Source organism: Perca flavescens, chromosome 11 (assembly GCF_004354835.1).
Source record: "Perca flavescens isolate YP-PL-M2 chromosome 11, PFLA_1.0, whole genome shotgun sequence".
NCBI classification, from domain to species: Eukaryota; Metazoa; Chordata; class Actinopteri; order Perciformes; family Percidae; genus Perca; species Perca flavescens.
In genome coordinates this window covers 13,255,610-13,271,855 of record NC_041341.1, presented here as the reverse complement: position 1 = coordinate 13,271,855, position 16,246 = coordinate 13,255,610, and the positions used below count along the sequence as shown (strand labels likewise).

The following is a 16,246-nucleotide window of genomic DNA, read 5'->3' as shown; positions in this document are numbered from 1 at the left end:
CGCCCTACTCTGCTTCACTCTGCCCCTGATTGGTTTATCCTGACATTCAATACTAACCAATCCCACTCCTCTTGCCAAAACCTAACCAACCCAAGCAACGAAGGCAACGACTAATAGCCAATCAGGAAAACAAATATTTGGCTTCCGGTGGTCGAAAGTGACTCGCCGCCCCGCCCCTCCTTCTACATAACCACTACCAGTCATTCTTATGAAACAAAAACACTGGACTGTTTTCACTCCGCCGCTTTCAACTGAACACTTTTTGTACACCAACTGAGACACGTTTTTGTTAAAAATGTCGATTTACAGGAATGCCGTTTGGTTTGTGAAAGGACTCCAGGAGTATACAAAGTAAGTAGAGAGATCATCATTTCTACTGTGACTTTGGCTACTTTCAGTGAAGTAGTCAAATCTCTTGTCATTTTTTTTAATGATTTGTGCAACATTAACGTTACCTAATCCTCGTACTATGAACCTTGAGAAGTACCTTTGGATAGTACTGTCAAGTTTGAAAAACATGTTTCTCTGTTGGTGATAAAATACTAGACAGTGGGATACAATTCAGATATTGTATGGTTGCATAGTATGCTAGGCCTCACGTTACTGGTTAACTAGCAGGGATTAATGTTACACATGCTATCTAAACTAGTCTATAAAATGTAAAATTAGTCAGTGGTGGAAGAAGTACTAAGCCTTACCACATTGTAAGAATACTCCGATACACGCATTTAAAATCTTACTTTCAAGTAAGTATTCAAAACGTATACTGAAGTAATAAAGTACACGCAGAATGGCCCATTTCTGAATAAATATATTATATTTTACAGGACTATAATTGTTGATGCATTAATCTGTAATCATCACTAATGTTGCAGCTGAAGCTAGTTTCAACTTCTAAATGGGTCGCTTAATCTATAATAATACATCACAATGTAGGCTATTGGTGGATTCCTTTTTGGTATAATCTACTAAGCAACTAATTTACTCAGTAATTTATGTTGTCAAATAAATGGAGTGGAGTAAAATGTACATGCGTTGGCTTTCAAAATGTAGCGGGGGTAGTGTAGAAGTATAAAGTAAAGTCAAGTTTGCTTGATCCAATCACTTAAATTATTTCTTAATTAGAAAACATGATTGCCTATTTTGTTTCTGTCAATGCATACTTGATTAATTAGTTACAGCACTATCCATATCCATATTTACTTTCACACATTTTAATGAAACCAGATCTTCACTGCAGACATCAGACCAGCAGAAGACAGGCGCGTTTAAATGTCTCAACCTCAGTATTACATCAGAACATGTGATAACATTCGTGACAGTGCATGTGTATTGTATTCAATGTACTCCTCCTAACAGGAGTGGCTATGAAGCTGCAGCGAAGCATTTTGCTCCAGCAGACCTGGATGTAAACCTGAGCGGGAGGTCCTTCATGATAACCGGTTGCAACAGTGGGATAGGAAAAGCCACAGCGCAAGAAATAGCCAACAGAGGTGAGTGTTTGAATGTCAGCAGTTAAAAAAGTCAGTTATTCATCTCTGCTTGTGGAAAACAGTACAGAGATGACAGAAAACACAGAAAACAGTTCTTCTAGTTACTAGAGATATCCTCTGTCACAACCATTTCATTGTATAAAAGGGATATCTTTAAACAAAATCTTAAAACCTACATTTCTAGCCTGGCATTTGATTAGAGCATTTTTATGGATATTGTATGCATTTGTCTTTACCTATTTTATAGTATTTTTTATTTTTTTTTATTTAAATTATACTTTTTGTGTGCTATAGTCTCCACTTGTTTTAGTCTTCATAGTATTTCTACCAGCTTTTGTCATTTGCCTGTAAAACACTAACAACAGCCTATACCAGTAAAGTTTGATTCATTGATTGACACCAAATCGGTACGGCCCTGTTTCTGACAATAATTACAAGGAGAGGTGATGGAAGTTGCTGCTGGCTTGTTCACTGATGTGTGTTTATTTTTGAGTCTGCAGGGGGAACTATTCACATGGTGTGTCGAAACAAGGGGCGGGCAGAAGCAGCCAAAGATGAAATTGTGGAACGGAGTAAAAATCAGGTGAGAAATCTGCTGCATGTCTACCTGTCCAAGTGGAGGGGCGGGGGATATTTTTGTTACCCAAATTAAGGTGTAATGATATAGGGTGTCGTATGTTCCGACTGTAAAGCCCCCTGAGGCAAAAGTGTGATTTTGGGTTTTATAAATAAAATTGACAGACTAAGGACTCTGGCTTGTCAGGCTAATAACACATTACACTTCAGTACATTCAAGTGGCGCTTTTATTTCACGCTTTTGTCCAAAACAACTTAGACTGCTTTAATACAACCAAATATATAACAGGAGAGCTACATCAGTGTAAACAGTAAAGCAAAACATGACCGTTTGTATTGTCTCACAGTATATATCATGCTGCACAACTCAGTTATTATAAATTACACTTTTTTCAAAGACAGTAGTTTCCTTTTATTTATTTATGCTTACAGGGCTGCTTACATTTTAAGACATTGAACGAATACTACTCAAAATAATTTATTTAATGTGAAAACACATTGCGCAATACTTATCCTATAACTGAATATAATAGTTTACTGTTAGGTTAGGTAGAGCCAACACATAATGCATGGTGTTTATCAATATTTCTGTAAAGTTGAAATTCTTACATAACAAGACAACTCAACGAACAAATATGCAACTGATACAGTATATATTTTGGCAGATATGCAAAAAGTAATGGCAGTACTGACATGGTGTTGGAGGTAATTTTGGAAGAAGTGTCGTTACATTGTTTGTCCAGCAGAGAGCACTGTGAGTCAGGAGAGGACAAGGTTATTTTTCAGCTTACTTCAGGGATACTTGCCAAACATTTATCTTTTTATTAAAATATATATCTTTGTCTGCAGGGGCACAGCTAGCTATAGTTTTTTTATTTTTATTTTTTTTGGTCACCGAGATAAATGTGGTTCGTCTGTGGTGAAATGAGTCACCTAACTGACTACGGTCAGCAGAATCCCTCAGCAAATCAGATCAAGACCTCCCTCTGTCTCGATTAAATTTGCTGCGTGAAAATAGCAACCGGTGACAATATATTAAATTATATATGAATTGCTATTACGACATATGCAACAGTAGAATTATCCTACATTCTCTGATCATCAGCTTTAAGCTTGTTTTATGGTTGTGCGCAGGCTCCACGCAGACGTAGCCTACGTAAGTGGCCTGGCGTTTATACTTGTGCACTGGGGGGGCTACCCAGCCACAGCCAAGCGACGTGGGTCGCTTCGACGTGTAGTTAAATTTTTCGAGAGGTCAGGCTACGGCGTAGGGTCCGGCGTAAACGCAGAGGGGTCTGCGGGGGTACGACGCAGAAGCATAAAACGGCCTTTAGAAGCAACCACCAGCAAAAGCCTCTTTAATTTTTAACAAAGTCGCACAATAAGGAAATGTCCTCTGTTATATTCTGAACCTTTTTTTTTTTTAACAGAAAGTGAAATATCAGTCTCTTGCGTTCATGTTTCCTGTTTATTCCCAGAACGTTCACGTCCACATCGTTGACATGTCCAGCGCGAGACAAGTGTGGGACTTCGCCCAGAACTTCTTACAAAGCAACGCCGTACATGTACTGGTAGGTGTTATGTAGATATGTGTTGGTTCACCTGTAATACACACACTGGTTGTTATTGTAATTGAATCACTTGTTGCGTTAACCAGATCAACAATGCTGGGTGTATGGTCAACCAGAGAGAGTTAACCGAGGAGGGTTTGGAGAAGAACTTTGCCACAAATACACTCGGTAGGTATTTTGAAATACTAGTTCCAGTTCACCTACCAATTTTCGAAACAACAATACTTTCTTTTTTGGATACCTTACTTGAAGAAATGTAAACTCGTTTTGACGAAGCAAGCCAAAGTTTTTAAATCTTTTAAACAACAACCGATCATCGAAATCAAAAGGGGTAAACTAAAGACAACTTTCGGTACTTTTTAAAAAAAAAAATGTCAAAACTAAGCAACATATTTCAGTCAGCACCAGTGTTAAGAAGGAGGGTTCAGTTTCTGAGTTTGAGTGCTATCATCATGGGGCATCGGTTAGACTGCAAGAGCCAGGAAACGTCAATCCACTGAGCAAAAGGTTTATTTCTACTCAAAACGGTGGTGCAAATGATAAGGAGTACAACAAAACACACATGGGCCTTCAGTCCTGAATGAGAAGTGACCAGGTGAACTCCATCAGGTAATTAGGGGGGACCGTTAGAAGCATTGTCACTACCCGATGGGAGTCGAGTGCAGGTGGGAGTAGCCTACAAGAACCCGCTAACCAGAGCCTTCTATAATGTCATTACAATGAAAATGGACCTACATAACGAAGTTTGTTCACGGCTGGCTACAAGTTAGCAATCCAACACAACAAAGGCTGTCACTTGAATGGCGTTTTGAGCTAACGTTAGCAATCAAACAGTCATAGATAGCTGAAACGTTTTTGAAATGATTTCCATCTTCTGTTATTGTTTGTAATGAGAAAAGTTTCTTATTTTATGGATGTCACAAATTTCATATGACAAGTTATGCCGTGAACCGTTTAAATCAGATCACACGTGACTCACATCAGGCAGTGACAGCATAAAAGGCCGGGAAAGGAAGTGAGGTAAAAGGAAGTGAGGAAAGCAGGTACCAAAATAAGAGCAAATAGGATCTTTACAACATCCGGAGACATATTGATATAATTAATACCCTGCACCAGACAATAACTTACTCTGCTGAGTGTGAAAGCATTTTCTTACAAAAATCTTTCCTATTTAACAAAATAAAGCCACTTCTCAGTGACTGTTGTCATAACAAAAGCAGTGTACAGATACAGTATAGTAAATAATTGTTTAAGTCAGGCAATACAAGATAATATATTTCAAATGTAAAATACATTTTTTTTTTTTTAAATGAGTTTGGATTCTGAGCTACAGCAGATAGTGCAGATAAGTGTTTCTGAACTACCTTATGTGCTTACCTTTTATTTTCAGGTACATACATCCTCACCACAGCCTTGATACCTGCACTGAAGAAGGTTGAAGACCCAAGAGTGGTGGGTTGAATTGCAATGATTGCGTCAAAAGACACACAAATATCTTTTGGGAAGATGCTTTTACTGTCGGACCTCGTCACAGACCGGCAGACTGCGTGTACATTTTAAGCTTTTTTAAAAAAAAAAAAAAAAAAAGAACATTTGCTACTGTCTCCTCTCAGGTCACGGTGTCGTCAGGCGGCATGCTCACACAGAAGCTGAACGTGGACGACCTCCAGTTTGAGAAGGGGACGTTTGATGGCACCATGGCCTACGCTCAGAACAAAGTAAAGGAGACTGATGGGCAACAACACAGTATGACTGTGGCATGTATCCGTGTTTGCTGAAGTGTGTTGTGATTTTGACAGAGACAGCAGGTGATACTGACAGACAGGTGGGCTTCTCAGCACAAAGAGATCCACTTCTCCTCCATGCACCCTGGCTGGGCAGACACACCAGGTACAAAAAAGAAAGGAGATTATATTTCTTTATTTCTGTGTCATTTCATTAAATAGGACCTTTGTAAAATAAACCAATATACTCACAAGTCCATGATGCAGGGAAGAATTGTACTGTAGCAGCATGTACTGTATGTGAAGAGCTGTAGATTATAATATCAGGGCAGACGCATTTGATCATCTGACAAACTGAAGAGGCCAATTCCCAGCAATTATTTTATTGATTATTGCTAGTGAAAGCAGAATGAGGTAATAGACAATAGATATATATATAATAGATTTAAAGTTGTGGTTTTTATTTGTCAGGGTTTTTGGAATATCCATCTTTGAACTTTCCACCTCCTACCTCAACTCAATGCAGAGCAAAGGAATCTTATTTATGGTGCTCACAATATAAAACAAAAAAATTATGTTTAAAAATCAAACCGCAATATCTCCCTCCAGAAACGATGTTTCAGTTAATGTGGATGATCAACAGACTTCACTTTGGACAGTTTTCTTTTTGACTTGGCCGGGGGGAATTTTAAAATACTGGTTTCTAGACACAGCTGAATAGGCCTTAATAATACTAAATTATAATTAATAACAATGGAACATGTTCCTAATATCAGAGTTGGCACATGTGGTGAAACAAAAACAATGCAGTGTACTTTGTTGTACGCTGTGATAAAGCTATACACTTGACACTTACCTATGAATAGCATGTGGCAGAAAACGTTGCTTCTGTGATTTTCAGTTTAGTTTTTATTTGTCTCTGTAGCTGTCCAGACGTCCATGCCTTCATTCCACGCTAAGATGCAGTCCAAACTGAGGACGGAGGCCATGGGGGCCGACACCTCGGTGTGGCTCGCTGTGTCTGCGGCCGCCGCAAAGCAGCCGAGCGGACTCTTCTTCCAGGGTATTTTTTTCTGCTATCACAACGTTTTATCTGGATAATAGAGCAAGAGTCAAACCATGACTTCATGGTACAATAATGAATAAATACTTCTGTACAAGTAAAAGTCCTGCATTGTAAATGTTACCTAAGTAAAAGTAAGGCCGGTGACACTGGATGCATCGCGTGAGCGTGTCAGCTGCGTGGCGTGTCCGTTTATATTTCGGCTCCCATGTTAGAGCTTACACACTGCCTGCGTGACACGCGTGTCTCAGGCGTGCCTGTTAGAAATAGAACCGAGGCCTATTTTTTATGCAACACGCAAGTGTGTTGGAAGCGTTTACAGGCAAAATAGAATAGGAAAAGATGTTTATATGTCGTTTAGACACAAATACATATTAATAAATGACATGTTGATGTTTGAAAGTCTCTAGGTTCTCGATTTTCTAATATTGCACCGGTCAATACAGAACGAAATATTATGTTGCCTATTTTGCCGTCAATACTGCCGACGTTGTCTTTGCTGTAATCAAATCAGTATATATTTATGTTTAACATGGTTTTTCATTTTATCAATGGCAAACATACATGTGTCCAGACAAGGCTAGCAGCAGCAGCGCCACGTCAGACACGTTTCTGGTGTAGAAGTCGACCGATAGTGGATTTTACCGATAGCTAGGTTGGGCCGTATTTGGCGATAACCGATTAATCGACCGATAGTATTTAGAATTGATACTGGATAAAAACAAACATGACACTCTTAGTAAAACAGTGCTGAACTTTATTATAAAAACAAAAAAACTGTATTGAACCATGAAAACATGCTAAATGAAATAAATATAAATATTGAAGTCAATAAAAGACATTCATTCAAAAAGTAATAAATAACAAATAAAAACAGTTAAACTGTCGGTTTAGAGCGGTAACAGATGATCTCTGACCTGGAGGGATCTATCTTTCCCACTATATACTCTCTGTTCTCGCTTGGATGCCCATATAAGGCGTAATGTGTGACGGACCTGCCTTCCCATTGGTTGAAAACATAAACAAAGGCATCATCAAAAACTATCGGTATGGATTTTTGCCGATAACGATAGTTCCACCAATCAACTATCGGTGCCGATTAATCGGTCTACCTCTACTCTGGTGTGTAAAGACAGAAAAATACACGAAACAGAAACGCCACGCTCACGCCACGCAGCCGGTGTGTAACCGGCCTAAGGATGTCTTTCGAGCTAAAAGTATCAAAAGTAAAAGTGCACAATACTCCTTTTTCACAGCAGACATTTCTGCTTGCCTAAGCAGGAAAAGCACAGGTGTATTTTATAACCTTTAACAATGGCTTAGTTTGAGTAAGTGGCCCAGTGAGCTGTTTCATTGAGCCAGCATTCACAATACCAGGACCTCCTCTAAATAAAATACACTCATCATTAATAATATAATATTATATAATGGCCCGAGTCTTACACCATTAAATATATTATTTGATCAGTAATGCCAATGGAATATTGTGTAATTATGATTCTTTTTAACAATTGAATGTCTTTTTTTCGACATACCATACTATTACTTTTTAATGGCTTTTTTTCAACAACCAACAAGTAGTCACTTCAGACTCTGACCCAGGTTCAATACCCAGTCCAGGCTGGCCCTTTTCATTTTGAAATACTATACCATAACTTTATCACTTTATTCAACATACTATACTATAACTTTATTACTTTATTCTACGTACTATACCATGACTTTTTTTCAATATACTATACCATGATTTTTTTTATCACTTTTTTCGACATGTGTACTATGAATTTTTTTGACATACATGTTGACTTTTTTTATCTATTATGATGTATACTATGTAATGTGCATTGTTGTTGAGGTAGTTGGAACTGTTACAACTGTACTGTTACAGTACTGTTACAACTGTACTGTATATTCTGTCATATTTTATAAGCTGATCATATGTTTTGTGTGTGAAATCTTAATTTGAAAACTAGTAACTAAAGATCCTGATGGAGACAAAACTTTATGTAGGAACTGATATCAAAGCACTGAACCGAATGAAGTCTTCCTGTAAAGGGAGGTGAGCGACTGCAACATAATTATGATGAGTGATGGAAGTCAATCGTCAAGGGCGATGCCTCATTGTTGATGTTTCTATGGTACTGCAAGACCTTTTTAAATTGAAATTGATCCCGATTTCCGCAATCAACTCTCTGAATATTATCATTCTGCATAAGATTTTTGTGGTTCAGCGTCTCTAATGCTGGCTCATGTGTTTTTCCCAACAACAACAAAAATTCTAGATCGCAAAGCGGTGGCGACACACCTGCCGCTGGCCTTCACCAGGTCCACACCACAGGAGGAGGAGAAGTTTCTGGCTGCGCTGGAGGAGTTCGCCCTCAAGTTCAAACCTCAATAGGCCTACCTCTGTTAATGCACTTCTAAAACACTTCTCTAAATAATTACTAATGTTTACAAAATCATGTTTTTTTTTTTTTCTTCAATGTACAGGATGCTTTTTCACATTTTTGACTGATACTTTTAAAGAACAAAAACTGAAGTGAAGGTGTCTTCTGGACAGAAGAATTGTGGTGTTGCTTTTGTCTACTACTACTGTGAGAAATGTTGCTTTAATATAAATCTAACAGAAAATGCTAATTTCTATATTCATTTATGTAAAATTGATTGTTTAATTCTCTGCAGTTTTGTTTTGTAACGGGGTGGTGGAGGGTCAGGTTTGGTTATTTTCATATTAAATGTATTTAAACATTTGTCTTTCTTGTCTGCATCCATGTGTGTCACATCTTGTAAAGCCATAGTATGAAAATGTCCTCAATTGTGTACTTCACAAAAATATCCAGGTACAGAAGTATCTTGGGTCCCCAAAGCTCTAAAAGAGATACAAAATTAAGTCTTAATATTATTTAGTAAAATGGCCAAATCATATGCACTTCAAATAAAAATGTCATTTTCACTTTAATGTTGTACTGATGTTCATCAAGAAGACAAGTCAAATACTATATATATATATATATATTAAGCTGATTTTCACAAGTGAGAGAAAATGAATAGAAGATAGAAGATTCATCTTTAAATAAAAATACCAAACATCAGCTGGTTTCAGATTTGCTGCTTTCCTTCCCATTTTACATTAACTGAATATCTTTTTGATTGTTAGTCCCTCAAAATAATAATAATTTGAGAGGATCACTTTGTAGTCTATTATTTGGAAATGATAATTTGTCAGTTTTTGACAGTTCCTTGAGAAATTCAACCAAAGACAAGTATTTCAATTTTCAATAAAACAAGTGTAATTTGCTGATTTTATATTTGTCTACAGTGCCATTAAATATGAATCAAAAGATTATTTGGTATTATTTGGTATCTTGTTTGTAAACCACATATTGACAATCTCCTGAACTCCAAACTGAATGTCAGAATGGGAAAGAAAGGTGATCTAAGCAAATTTGAGCGCGGCATGGTTGTTGGTGCCAGACGGGCTGGTCTAAGTATTTCACAATCTGCTCAGTTACTGGGATTTTCACACAAAACCATTTCTAGGGTTTACAAAGAATGGTCTGAAAAAGGAAAAACATCCAGTATGCAGCAGTCCTGGGGCCTGTTGCACAAAACCAGGATAAGGGATTAAGCTGGGATATTCAAGTTATGCTGGATGAATTTAGCTTTGACTTGGTTGCACAAAAGCAGGTTGAATTAAACCCAGCCAAGTAACCATGGAGATTTATTCTTTGCAGCTAGCCTGCTCCAGAGCAGGCTAACAGCCAGGCTAAGATTAATCCTTGAGTCTTATGTGTTAAATCAGCTGCCGCTATGATCCGAAATTAACGTGTTTAACAGTTATTCCGTTGTCTTCTGAATGTGTTCTGCTTTATTTTTATTAACATGCATTACTTGTCACTATTGCTGTCACAAGTTTGATTTAAATCCTACTATTGCAGTTCTTTACATGGTAAGAAATGGTTGCACTGGCACCGGAGATAAAAGTGGGACAATGCGGAGGAAATGGGCCTTTCCTCCGCTGCTCTCCCGTGAAATTTGCCCCGTGCAACGTGGAGAGGCGGGGGGAGGCAGGGGGATCCTCCCACACCGTGCAGCGGACTCTAAAGGAGACTTTTAGCGTCAATAACTACGACAATGGCACCTGACCAAACGCCCGTATTTTACGAGATGGGAGCGGGAATGTGTTGGAATGCCACAAAGCTTCTTAATCTTTTTATTTTGGTGCTGTCATGCATCTTCGAGCTTGGGAGTGAGAAAAGAAAAACATTACATTGTTTTATAGATATGCTTATTGAAGTCATTTAGGCTACTTCTTTTTCTAGTTTTTGTCCAGTCATGTTTGTCTACCAGCCTACCTGAACATTGCTTCTGACCATGTCCATCCCTTTATGACCACCATGTACCCATCCTCTGATGGCTACTTCCAGCAGGATAATGCACCATGTCACAAAGCTTGAATCATTTCAAATTGGTTTCTTGAACATGACAATGAGTTCACTGTACTAAAATGGCCCCCACAGTCACCAGATCTCAACCCAATAGAACATCTTTGGGATGTGGTGGAACGGGAGTTTTGTGGCCTGGATGTGCATCCCACAAATCTCCATCAACTGCAAGATGCTATCCTATCAACATTTCTAAAGAATGCTTCCTAATAATCCTTTAGGTGAGTGTATATATATATATATATATATATATATATATATATACATATTATCCCTGGTGTTTATTTAGATTTTATTCCATTGGCTTACATTTTTAACATTGTATTGTCTTGTTGTAATCTAAAGTAGCCTATTGCTTCATTGTATTTTTGTTGTTGTCTTTGAGGTACTTTGGGCTGCATAAAGTTGAGATGAGCAGAATAGAGTACAACATAGACTATTAATCAGCAGCACTGCACATACTTTACAGAGGCATTTCCCACTGCCTAATGAATGAGTTGAAGTAGGCCTTCAGTACAGAGCAAGAAGTCCACACTGCCAAATAAAAAACAATGTTATATTTTTCCGCTAATGTTATTTATCCTGTCTGCACTAAAGAAGGAGCAGCGCCCTCTGCTGATGAAAGACGAGAGTAAAAGCTTACAGCACCGGGTATTCCCAGGCGGTCTCCCATCCAAGTACTGACCCGGCCCGACCCTGCTTAGCTTCCGAGATCGGACGAGATCGGGCGTGTTCAGGGTGGTATGGCCGTAAGCAATTACAGATATAGAACACAAGCTATTTATAGATAGTCAAACACCACTAATGTTTTTTTTAAAGTTGATGAATAATAAGTGTTTGGTAGTAGTGGACTACATGTACTACTAGCTTTTTGGCAATAAATCTTATACCTTGGAAAGCCTGTTTAGTTCCCTTTCAAATGGTGCCCCATTTGTAAGGAATATGCATTTGTGGAATGAACAGCAGCGCTGAGTATGAGGGTTGCGCCCATGAAAAATTTGCCAAATCTTCTCTCCAATTGCCAAACATATGCAACATGTGCACTGGAATCTGAACATGTGGAGGAACGTTATGTTCAGTAATGAGTCCAGATTCTGCCTACGGCAGTTGGATCATAGGGTCAAAGTGTGGAAAAGACGCAGAGAACGCTATGCTGATTGCTGCACCGATAACTCCTTTTGGTGGAGGCAGTGTGATGGTGTGGGGCGGCATCTCCCTCACTGGAAAAATGAGGTCATCATTGGAGGCAATCTCAATGCATAGAGATATAGAGATGAGATTCTGCAACCAGTGGCAATCCCATATCTCCACCGACCGAACTCTATCCTCCAAAATGACAACGCTCGCCCCCATAGGGCGGGATTTATTTATTATAATTTATAGTTATTTGAACAGCTGAGCATTGAACCAGGTGAAGAAACCTGTTTATTATTTATTCATTTGATTTTGCAACTGTTCACTGGAATAGCCCGTTTCTATGAAACTACTTGTGACATGTCATATTTGGCTTTGACTTTGACTGAACATTTGCTCTCACTTTGCGGAAAAAATATCGGGATATAGTATATCAATATTCAGCCAAAATATATCGGGATATGACTTTTGGTCCATATCGCCCAGCCCTACCTGATGTCATCATTGGTCTCATCTCTACTTGATGCCATCGCCGACCTCATGTCTGTCTCACTGTTAAATATAGCAGCCTACATTCAATTCTTAAATCAGCATAGTGATGGCTTAAGACAACTATTATGCAGTAAGGTTGTGCGGCTGTTTAAATTATATTCACATTTTGGATTTTAAAAAGTACAAATTTGGAGAGCCACTTAGCACAGACCTTTAAAGAGAGAGATGTGATCCTATAATTACAGCTTCCATGTTATCCAACAGATGTAACTATAGCCTGTATGTCTGACAGCACAGCTAACACGAACAGCTAATGGTAAAACAAAATCTGTTAATACCAGAGTTATTGAACGAAATCGGGCCTGTTCAGGGTGGTATGGCCGTACGCAATAAAACTGGTGAACGCAAGCTATAGATAGTCAAACATAAGGGCTCTCAAAATTGTTGATCGTGCAGTATGGGGTTGGGTAGGACTGAACTACATGTAGGCTAATTACACTAGCGTACATTTTGCAGTAGCTTGCTAGTAGTTCAACTACATGTGTCTTTGTTTTTTGAGCCATTTTATAATAACGTAATAACGTAACTTCTGAAATTACAACCAATTTCGAGCCATAAAAGGAAAGAAATGAATTGAACCCCCTTTGATCAGACAGATTATAATTTTTTTTAATCAATTTTGGTGCTTCAATTGAGAGTTTGCGAACTTGTCTGTTAGAGGACAAACAATTACAGGTTCAAACAGGTTTAATATCCTGTGTCACTGTCGCCAATGCTATGCACCTGCAACCATTGACATATGCCTGTAATCCCAGTCAAGGAAAGGGTTAACAGAAACTAGTGTTGGCCAATCGGAGGTTATGGTGCCAGACTCCCACTTTTGGCTGAGTCTCTATCTAATCTGTCAGAGGGAGAGTACGAGTGCGGTTGTGAAGTTTAAAGTTGGTAGTCCCCAGAGAAGAAGTTGGTCATTTCATGCCGCAGATTATAACCCAAATTGAAAAGTAAGCAACTAAAATTGCTGAATGTAACATTGTGTCAAATTGGTCGTTATTACTGTGACTTATAAAGTGTGAGGTTTAGTTCCATCATAGTGTTAATAGTGTCAGAAAACGTTAGCTGACGTTGTTGTTCAGTAGCTAGCTCAGAGATTATTGGCTAATGAAATTACTGATTATTTACTTTTGCAATCCGTGTCATGTGTCACATTCTCATTAGGGGATGAGCCCCCCTACAGGGTTTGATCCTAGAATCGCCCCTGCTATGAATGGTGGGGTATTTGATTTCTTTTTTGGTTTATGAATGACAACCTGTGAACAAGTGGGCACTCAATAAACCCAATAGAGAAAAGGGTTCAAGTAGGAGTGGTGGTGTTGTGGCACAAAAACCCAGCAGGAAAAGAAATCTGTAGCAGGAAATTGACTGCGACAGAGGAAGATGTACTATAGTAAACAGTAAACTATTTCTGTAAAGGTCTACTGTATGGTAATCAATGCAATCTGATAAAGAAGACAAATGACTCACAATTGGTCGAGTAGGTGGCCCTGCTCTTTTAATGTCATTTATACATACATGTACATGGTTACATTAATGGACGCACTGAAACACACAACGTCTGTTATCTTTCCTGCAACAGAAAAATAGACCACTGGCCTCAGATTGATTAATTAATTTTGACTGGAACATAAGTTTATGTATTGTTTATCTAATGCCTTTGTGTAGTCTGGATTTTTTACGTTTAAAGGTTACACCAGGGATTTTGCACATTTTTGCACATTTAAATCACATGCACTTCACATGATCACAAGTATGTAAAACAAGCTATTGTGTTTTAGTTTTTTTTCAACCACTATTCCAGGCAGCTGATGTGTTTTACATTAATTTCAGTAAAGAGTGACAATCAATTAGTTGGAAACCAACAGCTTATTGGAATTGATTGAAAAAATACATCCTAAAGTGTCCACCATGCATTTAAAACTAGTCTGCAAAACAAGATAAATATACATGATTTGTAGTTAAGGAGCTGAAAACTCAGATAAAAACACTGGTATGGTCCTTTAAGTTTCTTAATACCCACAGGCTCACATTCATGATTTAACAGCTGCTATTATAAATGTACCTCTATGGGTAGCTGTGAAAGTACTAACGTGTTTCATGAATAGTCAATCCTACAATTTCTAATTTATTCACTGTTGGATAAAGTCTTTAACATAACCTTTTTATCAATCGAAAATTACACATCTTTGGAAAATGTTCAGTGGTGTTTGAATATAAGTATTCAATGTAATTACCATCTGATCATTAAAGTACAAACTTCATAATCATTAAAAACAAACATATTTTCTCTTCACAGCAGCAATTTGTGACACATCTTTGTTTCTTGATTCCAGTGCTTTGACATATCACAAGTCAGTATACAGTATTGTGACAGTAACGATGACAAAAATATCAAATGTTCATTATTTTCCATTTTAGTCCTGATACATGTATGTGCATGCTGCCACTGATTAGCTTAATGATATGTGTGTTTGCATGTCAGAAACATTAAGACCACACTTGAATAATAAATAATCTCATAAAACAGCCGACAGTAGAGAACATACAAGGATCAGCAAGCAGTCTGATTGGTTAATTTACAGATTACTAAACCAGTGTTTGCCTAAATCAAAACACTGTGTTTTATTATAGTATCGTGACAAAGGTCTTCACTAAAAATCAATATCCTCTTTAATGGTCTAACCTCTTATACTTTTGATTTTCCACTTACATTTTCTTTGAGTGATAAGAAAACTTTTCCCCACAGAGGTTGACAGTATCAGATATATTCCATATCAGGATATGGAAGCGGTATACTGTAAGACTCCATGTCCACCTTTCCCCAAATTTTAGCCTGACATATTTTGAGTCTCTACTAGAATTCAAATAAAGTTCTGTGGGTCTGAACAATGTTTTGCTGCAGGACCAACTTTGTAAGGTTAAGAGGTTTGCTTGATATCCTTATTTTTTTTAACACTCAGTGGACTGGGTGCATCAACATTAGTAGCTACTAGGAGAGAGAACATTTGGTTGATCAGCCAAACACTGGAAAAAAAAACAGCATGGAAATTCAGATAACATGCAGTTTAGAGGCCTCCATGTGTACACACCTGGCCCACTTTGAGTACAGTAGAAAGTAAATTACAATTTAAAAATGACATGCTCCATAATATTTTTTTACTTTTTTCTTTTTTTACATTTGGGGCCTTCCACCACCCTCTGATATAAATTTAGATGAACAGGATAGGCGTAGATTAAAAATGCTTCTAATGTCATGAAGGTCCTCTTCTTTAGTGGTTGAAATGAGGTGCAGAAGCCTACACAGACACAGACACAATAGTTTCCTCAGTATCACATGGGCTGGAGCTGAAATCGTGCCCAATCAAATGTTACTGATATAAGTTTGACGTGTGGGATTGCGTGATTTCTTTGCCTCTTAACATGATAACAAGAACACACAGTGTAGGTGATGTGAAGCACCTCAAACCAGGATCAGCTGATGGTATACAGTTGCAGTGATGTGGTTTCAGTCCAACCTGTGCCAACCATTAGCAAGAAAAGTAACAGCATGTAAGAGCTGCAGATAGACTAAATATGCTCATCAGCACCATCTACAGGCAAGACCTGCAACAGCTTCAACAGTGTTGACACCTGCAGGCAACAAATGCAGTTTATATAAATATATATATTATTTATTATATATATATATATA

At 38.0% G+C, this 16,246-nt stretch overlaps 1 protein-coding gene and 1 non-coding gene across 2 annotated transcripts; one reads left to right on the top strand and one right to left on the bottom strand.

The window, feature by feature from the left end:
• The first annotated feature begins 148 nt into the window (after nt 1-148).
• dhrs12 (dehydrogenase/reductase (SDR family) member 12) lies at nt 149-9,180 on the top strand. The gene is made up of 10 exons (XM_028591159.1): nt 149-351; nt 1,360-1,493; nt 1,994-2,076; nt 3,548-3,640; nt 3,727-3,808; nt 5,031-5,092; nt 5,254-5,358; nt 5,440-5,530; nt 6,290-6,427; nt 8,710-9,180. Exons 1-10 carry the CDS (start codon nt 296-298, stop codon nt 8,823-8,825), a joined length of 960 nt encoding a protein of 319 aa, XP_028446960.1. The 5' UTR covers nt 149-295; the 3' UTR covers nt 8,826-9,180.
• Nucleotides 9,181-11,508: 2,328 nt separating this feature from the next.
• LOC114564718 (5S ribosomal RNA) lies at nt 11,509-11,627 on the bottom strand. The gene has a single exon (XR_003693816.1). It is a non-coding gene; the product is annotated as a 5S ribosomal RNA (ribosomal RNA).
• Between the last annotated feature and the right edge of the window lie 4,619 nt (nt 11,628-16,246).